At 35.6% G+C, this 12,994-nt stretch overlaps 2 protein-coding genes across 3 annotated transcripts in view; one reads left to right on the forward strand and one right to left on the reverse strand.

Moving 5' to 3' along the window:
• The window catches only part of MCPH1 (microcephalin 1), a 115,995-nt gene that overhangs the window by 42,217 nt on the left and 60,784 nt on the right, over window positions 1-12,994 (forward strand). The window lies entirely within an intron of this gene.
• The window catches only part of ANGPT2 (angiopoietin 2), a 44,245-nt gene that overhangs the window by 3,247 nt on the left and 28,004 nt on the right, over window positions 1-12,994 (reverse strand). For both annotated transcript variants that reach the window (XM_065730796.1, XM_065730795.1), the window contains 3 exons: window positions 10,691-10,821; window positions 3,748-3,849; window positions 3,100-3,266 (listed from right to left, as the gene is read on the reverse strand). In XM_065730796.1, the coding sequence (XP_065586868.1) occupies window positions 3,100-3,266; window positions 3,748-3,849; window positions 10,691-10,821 (400 nt within the window). The remainder of the gene's footprint in view (window positions 1-3,099; window positions 3,267-3,747; window positions 3,850-10,690; window positions 10,822-12,994) is intronic.

The following is a 12,994-nucleotide window of genomic DNA, read 5'->3' on the forward strand; positions in this document are numbered from 1 at the left end:
AAGTTTGAAAGCTTATCAAAAACTTACTTTGTTTCTATTTTGCTTTTAATGCAACATGGCAATCTAGCATTACAACTTTGTAGCTCTGAGAGATAAGAACATCACCTGGACTCTTAAATACCAGCTAGTAACTGATGCTTTAGGATCTTCTAAATGTTTCATTTTCCAATTTCCAAATTATTCTTTATTTTCACAACTTTCATAGATTTTATTGGGTTGGATCTTCACAAATATTTTGTTTCTTTCGCTTGCCTGGCAAGTTGAGCTTGTATCTGCTTGTATCTAATTGTATCTTGTCTGTATGCAGATAGAGATGCACTCACAGAGGTGGAGATACTGGGGTGTTGAACATGGGAGGCAGTTAACAGCTGTGACTATGTTATTAAATCGATTTGTGTGTGTTGAACTGAGTGGAATTGAACCCTCTGCCCCCACACTAACTCTTTGATGATAACATTTATGCATCAAATAGCTTACCCTTCTCAGAGTTATTCTATTCTACCTATGAGAACCAGCTTTTCCCCACATAGGTTTTGACCTTTCACATTATTCTCTGCTTATGATAGAAGTTGTTTTTGGTAGTTAACAGATTATTTTAACCCATTTTATATTTTTTATGTGAAAGTATTAAGAACAAATGAATTTCCAAACAATACCTCATTACAGTTTTGCTCTAAAATCTCGAAGTTCAATATCCTGTTTGTTTTTTTTTTTAAGTCAAGTTTAAAGCTTTATATTCAAACACTGATCCCTGTAAGCCAGTTTCTAAGATACTGCTAAATGTTCTGAGCATTAAGTATGAGCCTAGGCCAGAACTGCAAATATCATTTGAAGTCTAATGCAAGAAAAGATGTATTCAGCTCAGTGGTTTGTAAAAATAGGATTTAGTTAAACTGGAGATTAGAGTCAATGGATGTACATTAAAATGAGTCTTTCTGACTAGATGTCAGGAAAACTGTTTTCATCTTGAGGACAGGTGAGCAATGGAGCAGGTTATGCAGCTTCCATCCTTAGAGGTTATGAAGACCCATGTCAATAAGCCTTGAGCAACTCTGACTGAAATCAAGTAATCAGCCTCAGAACAAGTCTTTTCTTCTATGAGTCTATGAAATTTTAATTTTATGAACCAACTCATGGTCTTCCAGCATTCAGATTTGTAATGTTTTTAATATAATGAAAGTTGCCTTTGATTGAACGCTTTCTTACTTTTATTTAATTCATGTTTATATATTCTTTAAACCACTGCATTCTATGACGCATTCCATGTTTGGTTGCATTTTAAAATAAGGGATCTGTTTACTGACAACCATTTTAGTTTTCAGGGATTGTTTTTTAGTAATGTAACTGACAAGGGTAATGGCCTATTCCATAAAAATTGTCTTTGTAAGTATTTTAATGCATTACTTCAAATCTCTGCTGTTGATTCTAACTGTTCCCAGATGAAAAAATATTTGCTTTGGAGATGAAACAGCTGTGTACTGCTAAGACATTAAGACCTTACATTCTGAGGGATGGAGTTACTGATAGTTTTAGATTGCTTTGCATAGAAGACTTGAGTTGAAGTAACAACTTCAGTTCTCTTGGGTGTCAGATTGACTTTGTTTACATCAACTAGATGTTAAGAGGTCTTGGAGAAATGTAGCTAAAAATAGCTATTTTTTCTCTATCCGGCTTTGTGATTCTGTAAGATTCTTATGAAGAAATATTTCCTGGACCACATAGTAGGAAATTAGTATTTCTGTATATTCTAGTTCTCCTGCATCTAATTGTACCGTATGCACTGCAGAGAGCCTGCAGTATGAAATATGAACTCCCCATATATTTCAGTTGTGACTGATACTATTTTAAAATGTATAATTCTATGATGTTTCATTTTTTTTAACCAAATAGATATGAAAAATGTGAAGCTTTACAGTGAAATGGAAGCATAAATAATATGTACATTAAAAATTGCTGTTTAAAATGATGGGTTTATTGGGGATGAGGCTCCACATTCAGTGTTAGCCTTATTTTCATATGTAGGGGCATTCTTTTTAGAGAGTCCAAGACAGTGGATTGTGGAACAATAAGGTAACATTGTGCTCAGAAAACTCCTGCTAATGAATGACTGAAGTATAAACAAGTTCTGTCTTTGTCTTAGTCCACCCTCCAGAAATCTATTTATTGCCTGGAATCATGATTTTTTTTATATTGTCTTGCATTCTTGAAGCCATCTGCAACATTAATCCAGCAAGCTGTTTCCCTTTTTTGCTTTGTTTTGTGTAAATTACTCTGAGGAACTCATGTCTACCATTGTTGAATTGGCCTAGAATCTTCTTAAGAAACTCAGGAATTGTTATAATTTTATTCTTTTAAATAAATATCTAACCAGTAGTCTATGTCATACTATTTAAGATAATATTATTCAGTAATAGAATTGATATATTTCTTTAAAATATGAATAACGGTTACCTAGCTGCAAGAAGCAAAATTCTGTTCAAATGAGATGAGAAGTAAATCTAGAAGTTAAATTTATCTAAAAGTTCTCTTTGAAAAACTAGCTTATGATGTGTGTAAAAAGAAAAAAAAACAAGAAAACCTATCAGGGAACACCAGTCCATCCCCCACCCTATCTACTGCTGAACTTCAAGAGTTCTGATGTGCATACATAACTACATTGAACGACTAAACACTGTAGATGGCTGTAATTCTCTGTTAAGAATATAGTTGGATGGATCTATATGCCCAGAGCAGAAGATGGATGTAGGGTTACTTTTTTATGCCCTTCTTTTCTCTGCAACTGCAGATGTGTTCTTACTTCCTGAAAATTGTGCACTATCATCTGCTGTATTAGTATATTTATCTGATATTATACCATACCATCTCTTCATCTTCCTGCATCTGGTGTTACATTCACCCAGTGTGCACTACTAAATGTATATTGTTTCCCTTGAAATAAAATGTTTGGGGTTTTTTTGATGTTATAGGGAACAGGTTTAAATAGAGTAAGCACTGAGTGAATTGAAAAATGTATGTGATTTGTATGAACAAAGTAATGCGTGTACACAGCTTAAAATAATCAGTTCATTTTTTAAATTCAGTTCATATTTTTCTGCTTACCTGTATTTTTGTTCTTCATTTGCTAGATAGAATTGGTCGTACAAAGTATATGCTTCATTTCCTTCCCAGTCTTTCAGGATTATTTTAAGAACATAGCGCTTCTGATTAGTCAGTTGAGAAACAAACTCATTTCCTAGCCAGTACTCCCCAGCAGGATCACCAAATCCCTGTAATTCAAGTTGCATATTTAAATAAGTGTTACATGTGTTGTTGTTTTTACTTTTCCTTTGAGTTTGAAGAGATCACTTGATCTGTTTCTAACTTCAGTGGTTTCCAGTGTGCTAACTCGTGATTTTACTGGATCTGTGAAGGTTAAAGATCTTTATCTGAAATAACGTATCAGTATTACTTAATAGATACGGAGCAATTTGCCGTAAGAAACACAAATATAAGTAACTCAAAAATATAGACGTATTGTGGAATAGTTGATGAAACAAAAATGAAGTTTCTCTTTAAGAACAAACATCACACTTGTAAGTCTGCTTTGACAAACAATTCATACTACCCTTACATTTTCAAAATGGACATCTAAGGATAAAGCCGACTTTCAAAACCAGCTTATGTTTGAAGGATGCTATTTGTATTACTATATCATAGAAGATTTCAGATTATAATATCCAATCTTAATGCCTCCAAAAACGTGCTTACTATCTTGTATTCTTTCCATGTCCGGTGAAAATCCACGCTGCCATCTTCACGTCTCTGAAGAATTGTCCAACCTCCTCCATTACTTTCCATGTCACAGTAGGCCTACCAGAGTAATTATGTAACAGTGTTAAGTTCATGCATGCAAGTGAAAACAGAGAGCATATACTTTACACATTCTCCATCCTGCCAAGTTTTGACGTTTGTAATGTGTATTAACCTAAAAACTTTGGTTTTCATAATTTTCATTTGTGGTATCCAAAATGACCTCTTGGTGGCATTCCTTCTTACCAAAATCATTACTGCTGCTTGTCACAGTGTACCTACATGCCTTTAAATCGTGACTGAGTTGCACTGAAGCCATATGTCTTTCTCATCCTCTTCCACTAGTGGTGAGAGCCTGGAACAGGCTGTTGATGCCCCCTTCCCTGGAGGTGTTCAAGTCCAGGCTGGATGGGGCTTTGAGCAACCTGGTCTACTGGGAGGTGTCCCTGCCTATAGCAGGGGGATTGGAACTAAATGATCCTAAAGGTCTCTTCCAACCCAAACCATTCTATGATTTTAGTTCTATGAACTGCTGGATGTGTCAGAAATATTTTTGAAGGGAAAGCAAATCCTCAGAGCTGCTAATATTAAGCATGTTAGCATTTCAGTGAGTTGTAACACACAGGAAATCCAAAGCAGATACTGTATTTTAAGGTTGTATCTAACTTCTGTTGAGCATCAGAGAACTGAGAATTCAAGTAAAGATAAAAGAAGTAAGAAAGTGAGCTGGATCAAGAATTAGTGGTCACATTAATTAAATTTAACTGAAAGCAGCAATTTAATCTGTACTACTGCATGCAATTTCCTATATATCAACTTTTGTTTTGTTTTTCATTAATGTCTATATTTAGTAACTGGTAATGGCTTGGTAATAGCATACCAATTGAACTTAGTAAAAATAAAAATTGCCTAGAGAAGGAAAGGATAAAATTATAATACCTGATCTTTAGAAAAGTGACAAATCAGTTTCTAAAGCTAAAAAAAGCATATATAAAAACTAATTGCCACAGGAGGCTATGAAGAGGGATGGTAGGGATGGACTAAAGCAGATGCAGATACTTTTATTAATTCTATGTAAGTTAAAATGCTGATAAACTAAGTGATCAGTTACCAGTGCTTGTGGAGAAAGTTGTCGATGCTGAAGATTCATCCCACTGAAGAAAGAGATTGTATAATAATCAGATTCAGGACAGATCTGTTCTGGCCTTGCATGAAACATGTTGTTTTTTCCTGGTCTCTTTGCATAAGCAGTTATTAATTTATATGGGATACTGGTCCTGACAGATAGTGCTGTTGTAATTGATTATTGAGGCTTTTTGAATGTTATATAAAATTTCCCTGAGCGTGATCTAAATTTCAATTCATCTGAAATTGTTTTTAGTAAAAATATAATGCTTTAAAATATCAAGATAATTAAGTCTAACAAGACTGAAATATTCCCAAACTGGATTTCTTAAAATGGGTACTGGCTCTATTTTCTATGCGGATGGCAAGATGGTTAACTTTTATAGGCACTATGTATTCTTTGGGATAAATACTGTGGTAGTACACATTTTTTTCCAAAAGTGGAAAGCAGTTTAGTAGAAACTGCAATATAGTACAGAAAATTAAAAAAGAGTAAACTCATCAATAATGATGGCATAAATTTTATGTAAACTTTATAGTATATTTCTTTCACACACAAAAAGTAAGTGCTTTCAAAAGATGCCTGTTAGATATTCAAAATGGAAATTGTTTATTGAGTGGAAAATACGGCACGAGGAAAAGGGATTTAATGGTTTACATTGTTGCCTGTCAGTGCCATAGCTGTTGTGAAAGATGAGTTGTTAAAAGTTGATTATTGTTGAGATTTTGATGTATGGTTTCTTACTGTTGTACTTCACAGTTGTACACTTGCCCTCTTGTAATAGCTGAAAAGTTAATATTTTTGCTATCTGTAAGTATAATAACATGAAACATTTTGTTACAGGCTTGACTGATATTCTACAATATATTCATAAGTATTTTTAAGGAGGGAAATAGGCTGTTTGGTACAATGAAGATTAAGGAAAAGATTTGTTTAGTTTAAAATAAAAACAATAAAATGCTGTGTCAGTCAGTAGATGGAATACATTCTTAATGATCTGTGTGAGAGATCTAGGGAGAGGAAGTATTTATTTGTTCTAAGAAAAAAAATGCATTTTTCAGTAAAATGATACACATTGGAGGCTTTCTCTAAGTGTCATTCCTAAAATACAGCTCTTCTGACCTTTCCTCCTAGCCTAGGTTTTATATTCTAAAGGAAGAAATGTAACATTTCATAGAACTAGTAAAAATAGATATTAAGATTAGACAGGCAGCAGGAGTCTTCTAACAGTTGCCAAAATGAATAAAGAGATTAGCATCTCAAATTACAACAAATTGGCAGGATATATATGTATGATTTATCTTATGAACTGCTTCAGTGCTTGCAGTTCTAGCAGTTGAAGCACTGCAAATATTGGCCTTCTGTGATAAACTGACAGTATCAGTAGAAAAAAGGGCAACTCATGTCATCTACTTGGACTTCTGCAAGGCCTCTGACATGAGCCCATACCACAACTTTATCACTAAATTGGAGAGATATGGATTTGAAGGTGAATACAGAATAGGTTGAATGATCACAGCCATAGGGCTCTGTGTCCAGGTGAAGGCCAGTGATGAGTGGTATTCCTCAGGTGACCATCCTGGGACAAGTGCTCTTCAACATCATTATCAGCGCCACAGACAATGGGATTGGGAGTACCCTCAGCAAGTTTGCTGATGACACTAAGCTGAGTGGTGTGGCTGACACAACAGAAGGGAGAGATTTAATCCAGAGAGACCTGGACACACTGAAAATTGTGCACACAATCTAATGAGTTTTAACAAGGCGCCAAGCCCAAGGTCTTGCACTTGGGCTGGGGCACTCCTAGATATGTTTATGGACTAGGAAAGGAACTAATTGAGAGCAGCCCTGCCAAGGTCTTAGGGGTCCTGGGAGATGAAGAACTTAACATGAACCAGCAGTGTGGGCTTAAATCCCAGAAGGCCAACTGCATACTGGGCTGCATCAAAAGAGAGGTGGCCAGCAGGGTAAGAGAGATGATTGTCCCCCTCTGCTCTGTTCTTGTGAGGCCCCATCTGGAGTACTGCATGAAGGTAGAGAGCCCCAAAGCTCAAGAAAGATGTGGTGCTTTTGGAACAAATCCAAAGGCAGATCATGAAAACGATCAGAGGACTGGAGCACCGTGAAGACAGGCAGGCTGGAAGCTGGGCTTGTTCAGCCTTGAGAAGGCTCAGGGAAGATCTGGTATCAGCCTTCCAATACTTAGAGAGAGCTTATAAGCAGGAGATAAATCAATTTTTTACATGGGCAGACAGTGATAGGACAAGGGGGAACAGTTTTGAATAAAAGAGGTATGATTTAGATTAGGTGTCAGAGGAAGTTTTCTCGCTGAGAGTGGTGAGGTGCTGGAACAGGCTTCCCAGTTATGGTTATGAACCATAACTATATGATATATGATTTTATATGATTTAGTGGTTGGCAACTCTACCTGCGACACACAGATTGTAACTAGAGGATCCTTGGGGTCCCTTTCAACCTCAGCTGTTCTATGATTCTGTGAGGGCTAAGGTCAACTCAGCTGAGGATCAGTGCTATAGATTTTAAAATACTATAAGACTCATTTAACCAGAGGTATTCCCCATTCCAGCGTTTTCAGAGCCACTCTCTGAATGGTGAGACCAGTTGGGTTATCTGGACAAATAACCAATACAGTTTTCAAACCATAGCAGCTGTGGATGTCACATCTGTGAAGTTTCACTTTGCATCACTTTTGGCTGTCATCAGAATGTTTTTGAGTTGTCATGCTCATAAATAGCTTTTTAGTTGTGATGCTCAATGATTTTGTATTCTGCTTTATTTCCTAGAAATATGGCTAGATAAGAGTTATAGCCTTGTTTTCATTGTGGGGAAGAAAAAGCTGCATGCCCAGTTGATAGTGTAATATAACCTAATACCAATTACAAGCTGAAAAGTGAGGTCACAGATTTCCAAAACTCAAGAGAAAAAAAAGCCTTACCAAATGCTCACACACTGCTGAATTGGAGAAGCTGCACACGCACCTTTTTAATGCTAGGAATTTAAGTGTGGTTTAGATCTAAATTCCGTACTGGAAGTACTCCTTCTGGAGATGATCTATATGATCATTTATTAGAAAAATTATGTAAAAATATTTGTTGGTAAATTCAGACTTTCCCATATCGCTTTTCTGCAATTAAGCTTTGTTTGAAAAAATATTTTATTTTTTCAAATGTGAAAAATGTGTCAGCTCTGGGAGGAAAACCCTGCTCAGTGGTGGGGAGAATGGGGGACAGCTCCAACACTGTTGATTTGGGATACTATGTTGGTAATGGTTAAGCCTAACATAAGGGAGTCATCCAGGCTCAACTGTTCTAACCATAATCAGGAGGTTAAGTGGTTCAAGTTACTGCTGTAAACATGAAGCTATTGACTTTTCATGGGATTGCTTCTGCCGTTTTTCCTTATGTCAGCAGTCTCTTACTGTTTTTCCTCTGTGTTTTTAAAAGGACTTAGCTTTTGTCCTGATGCAGAACAGGAAAGCATGAAAATATTAATGGAATGAAATAATTGTCTTCCTCCCAGCTCATATGCAATACTTTAGTTTTATATTATGATGGGAGACAAATTAGTAGAGTGCGATCAGTTACACAGATTACACAGAAGTTGTTTATAAGCTTGTTGAGAGGTCAGAAGGTGTTACAAAAGGAAAAGATGAAAACATAAACAGCAGTGCAGCACTTTTGGCAAATGAAAAAGGTCATTCTGTTTCCTGGTTTGAGTGGCTATAAACAGTTGAAAATGGTATAATGTGTTGATTATCCCTAAACCTTCACTTCCCTTTGACAACTCCTGTTATGCATTTGTATTTATATAAAAAAAAGCCTGTATCAGATTAGAACTTTTTAGTTTCTTATTTTCACTCTTTAGTAAGCCAAGCTTTTTTCTTATCAATTTTATTTTATTGGAAGTAGGCAGAGTAAGAGTAAAATTCATTTAACATTTATTTTAATTAAATTACTATGTTGAAACTATTTTTTTAGCCTGTTAAAAACCTGTTGTCAAAATGCTGTGGGTTGTTTTTTTTTTTTTGCTAAGTGTCTTGGGCCTTCATCTTCAAAGGTAAAACATTTAGTGCTCTACCGTCTAGGAAACTGTACAGTATCTTAGGTTTTAGTTTTGTAGAGTTGCTCTTAAGTTCTCAGATCATATAAACTGCCTAAAAGTTCTACTTTGCAAACACAGTGTTTCTGACAATCAGAAATTACCATTCTGTAATACGACATGCACTTATGAATGCTTTCAGGAAATATGCAATGCTCTTTGTATTTGAGAATAAAATTAGAACCAAAGGTAAAATCTCGGGGTGTGTGGTATTAGGAGGTTCAAGGAATGTAGCTTGCTCTGAGATGTCTAAGAAAGACTGTTGCAGTCTTTTCCTTCAGAGATGCAGTAGCTTGCATTTAGATTTGTGATTGTAGGCACCTACGCTACTTAAATACCCTTTTACTTCATGTGTAATATTTTATATTTTATATATAAATATTTTATTTCATCTTATGTAACTAATTTCTTGTGAAACAGATGTATATAGATTAAGTTATTCCAAAAGAAAAGCAATCTATTTTCAAGAGGCATAAATTTGCAGATACCATTATTTCTTTAATGTTATCTGCAGAAATTGTAGTTTTTATGTGTTGTACTTTATGGATCTTACCCAAACAAATTGCTTATTTCCTTTAGTTGAGAACTTTTAAGGGTAAAGATCACAAAGTCTGGCTTGGGGTAGATGAGATCTTTTTAACCAATTATTTACTACTACAGTCTTTTATTCTGCCAATTCAAAGACAAGTCAGAGCTGAACTTGTAAACCTTTGGTATTAAACTGTGGGGGGGGAAATGCTGTCAGTTTTATCACTTGCTTTTCCAAATGTTCCTTCTGTTTTCTTTTTTACACTTTTTGTTGTTTTTCCTTTTTCTAGACTTTTAAAAAATACTTAAAAAAAAATCAGAAGTATCCAGAAAGAAATTTAAATTGAGCTATAGTGAAAACACTGCAAAGTCTTACCTTTTATTTAAGCCATTTAAGGCAGTTATTTTCAGGGAAATTTCTTTATCACCTTTTGTTATTTGTGCTGATCTAAACAGGGTCTCACATGTTATTTCAGTGCTTGTAGATTGCTTATGTGAGTACAGACTCCTGAGAGCTCTTCCATGTCCCTTTTTTCTGAAGTCTGATTTTAACTCCTTTGGCAACTTGAAGGGAGTTGAACGTGTGAAGAGCTTAGAGGAGACAGGAGTCTGCTGGCCCTCCTAGCTGCCTTAAATGCTAGTTTTGCCTTTCCTTTTTTGGGGGGTATTGTGATCTTCAGCTTGAGGAGACGCAGAGGAATAACTAGTTCAATGTGATATCTGATGGAAAGCTGCATTCTTCTAGCATCCAACAATAAACTATCTGTTAAGGTATAGTCAGTGGGTGTCATGTCTTTAAAATACAAATAGCTGACATACATCATTTGGTCCTGGTCATGGGACAGGAATGTCTTCCAAGAAAATGTCTATTTTATTTGAGGGCTTTCATGCATTGTAGGCTGTGATTGTGATCTGTGCCATTCAGCATGTAGGGCAATTATACTGGAGTTGGAGATTTGATAACCTGAAGTGCCTGCATCTTCCTTTGAGATACTGGCATCCATGTCAGTGATTGCCCATATGAAAAAATATTAAATAATAAGTTAACTATTAACTAACCCTTAAACTAGCATGCTTACTAGATCAAATAACTTCTCCACACATACTATGTATTTGTAGGCATCCTACCTTCTTTTCCTGTGCAGTGTTAGGAAATGTTAAGGTGTAGATTCCACTTGTTGTGAGTCCAGATTTGAAGGCTTCGGCACAGTCTTTGAAGCTGATCTGCTCCTCTTTAGCTATGAAGTTGTTCTTAGCTGCTAAAAATGCAATAGAGGGAGATTATAAAAATTTACTAACAGTTAGCTATGTAATCAGTTTTCAGCTTTGCAGTCCCAAACATATGCCTGGTCCCGAAAGAAATGACAGATTGTTACTAATTATGCTTTACATTATATTACTGAGATATTTTATTCCAAAACAAGCATGGTGGCTTGACAGGTTGAGAAGTGACAGTACTTACTAGTACACTGAATAAAAAAAACTTAGGCTATAGTATCTACTTCAGTTTAGCAATTCCTGCTTCCATTACCTTTGCATTTATAACTCCCACTTGCATTAACTGCCATTACAAACATACCTAACTAGCACTTGGTTGTATTGATACATGGACGGTATGCCAAAATAGTGAAATCTAACATAGGAATTATTAAATCTTTTATAATGCAGCTAAGTTGAGTAACCTCTGTTTTAGCTAAGCTTTCTCCCCACGTTGAGCAGGAACAACTTCGTATGTACCAAGCTACAGCTTGGCACTTCAGGCCAACCCGCTCCTGAAACATCCCTCCTGGAATTCATTTGTGTAAAAGATACATTTTAATATCGCTAAGCCTTCTTGTTTTACAGAACATCTTTTTGTTCAGTTCTTTATTAACTATGGAGGTTGGAATTTCCTGACATTTAGCCTGCTGACTGATATTTCATATTTGACCCTTTGGAGGTTGGTTTTGTGTATTTTCCATTTTAATCTCACAAACACAGCCAGTTAGTACAAAGTTTTAATTGCTATATAAGTATGCATGTATTATAGTTGATTAATATTATGTTCTCTTTGGCTCACTTATTCATTATTTACCTGTTTTCATGCTTTGCCTTAAATACAAAAATAACACGTTCAGTGTTTTAATTGCTTTTCCACACTCCATTGTTTGTAAACTGTCTTAGAAGCTTTCCCTGCTAATTTTGTCCTTTTGGCAAACATTCATTATTTTTTCCACTCTGGCTTTAATAGTGGTGTAGCCAACATGACTTTGACTTGTTTACTTATTTGTGCACTAGCACAGCAGATAACATCAGCAGATAACATGCAGAGCTTTGCAAATGGTATTTAAGGGCATAGTGCCAGTTATTAACACATACAGAAGAAAAAAAAACAACTTGGGATTTCACTTTGTATAGAAAAACCTACAACATCATATTACTAAGGATTTTTTAAAGTAAGGACTTAAATTAAAGGACTTTACTTCTTAAAATGAGTACTTTCAAACACCGTTTTCCTTTTTTGATCCAACTAGAGTAATGCAGTGTAGTCCATTAATACTGTCTTCTAAGTTGTGATAATTATTTCAAAAATTTCCTGGTATTTAATTTTAAATTCCTTCTTTTAGAGATTCTATGTGCTTGTGGATTTCTGGCTCAGGTAGCTTTACAGACAAGCGTGATAGATCGTTCCAGGTCAGACATGAGCAAATTTCATATCTTGAACTTCATATGTTTAACATTTATCTGTAACTTTCACAAACCATAGCTTTTGGGGTTTTTAATGGAGGATGTGGACCTGCATAAATGTGGAAGTTATGCTTTGCTGCAGCAAAGCTTGCTTGCCAAGCATATGAGGTGTGAGGTTATTGCCTATAAAATTTGTTAGGCTCAGTGATTTTTAGCATGAATAAGGAAGCTTCACTGTAAGCCTGGGGGTTCTGCTACTCAGGGCTGGTTCTTTCTTTGGTCTGGAGCATACGTAGATGCCTGTAACTGTGCCAATGCCAATTCTTTTGCCTTTAAACAACCATTCTATATTGTCTTTGATCAATTCTATGCACACTGAACAGTGAGAGGTGGCAAAACCAGTATTTGAGAGCCAGGAATAAAAGGTACAAGCCTGTATCATGCATTCTAGCCTTGATATGTGGTCAAGTGAAAGCGCACTGCCAGATGAATAAATGCTATGTGAGATGAATTATATTTGGCCTTACTGTAGTTTGTTGAACTATTGGAGAGCTGACTAGGGATAAGAATATAAATCACAGAAGACGAGCAAGATAATGAACGCAAACCATGTAAATGTTGTTTTTGTTGCTGTTGTTTTTTCCCAGAAAAACTGGTCAGTTAACTCAGATGCAGAGCTTAAGGCAAAAAAAATACAGTTTTTGAGAAAAAGTATGGAAAAACTGGTCATTAAGCAGAATTTGTATTGTACACAAGCTAAGGAAT

Source organism: Cyrtonyx montezumae, unplaced genomic scaffold (assembly GCF_038088225.1).
Source record: "Cyrtonyx montezumae isolate F1298 unplaced genomic scaffold, pur_monq_1.0 scaffold_13, whole genome shotgun sequence".
NCBI lineage: Eukaryota > Metazoa > Chordata > Aves > Galliformes > Odontophoridae > Cyrtonyx > Cyrtonyx montezumae.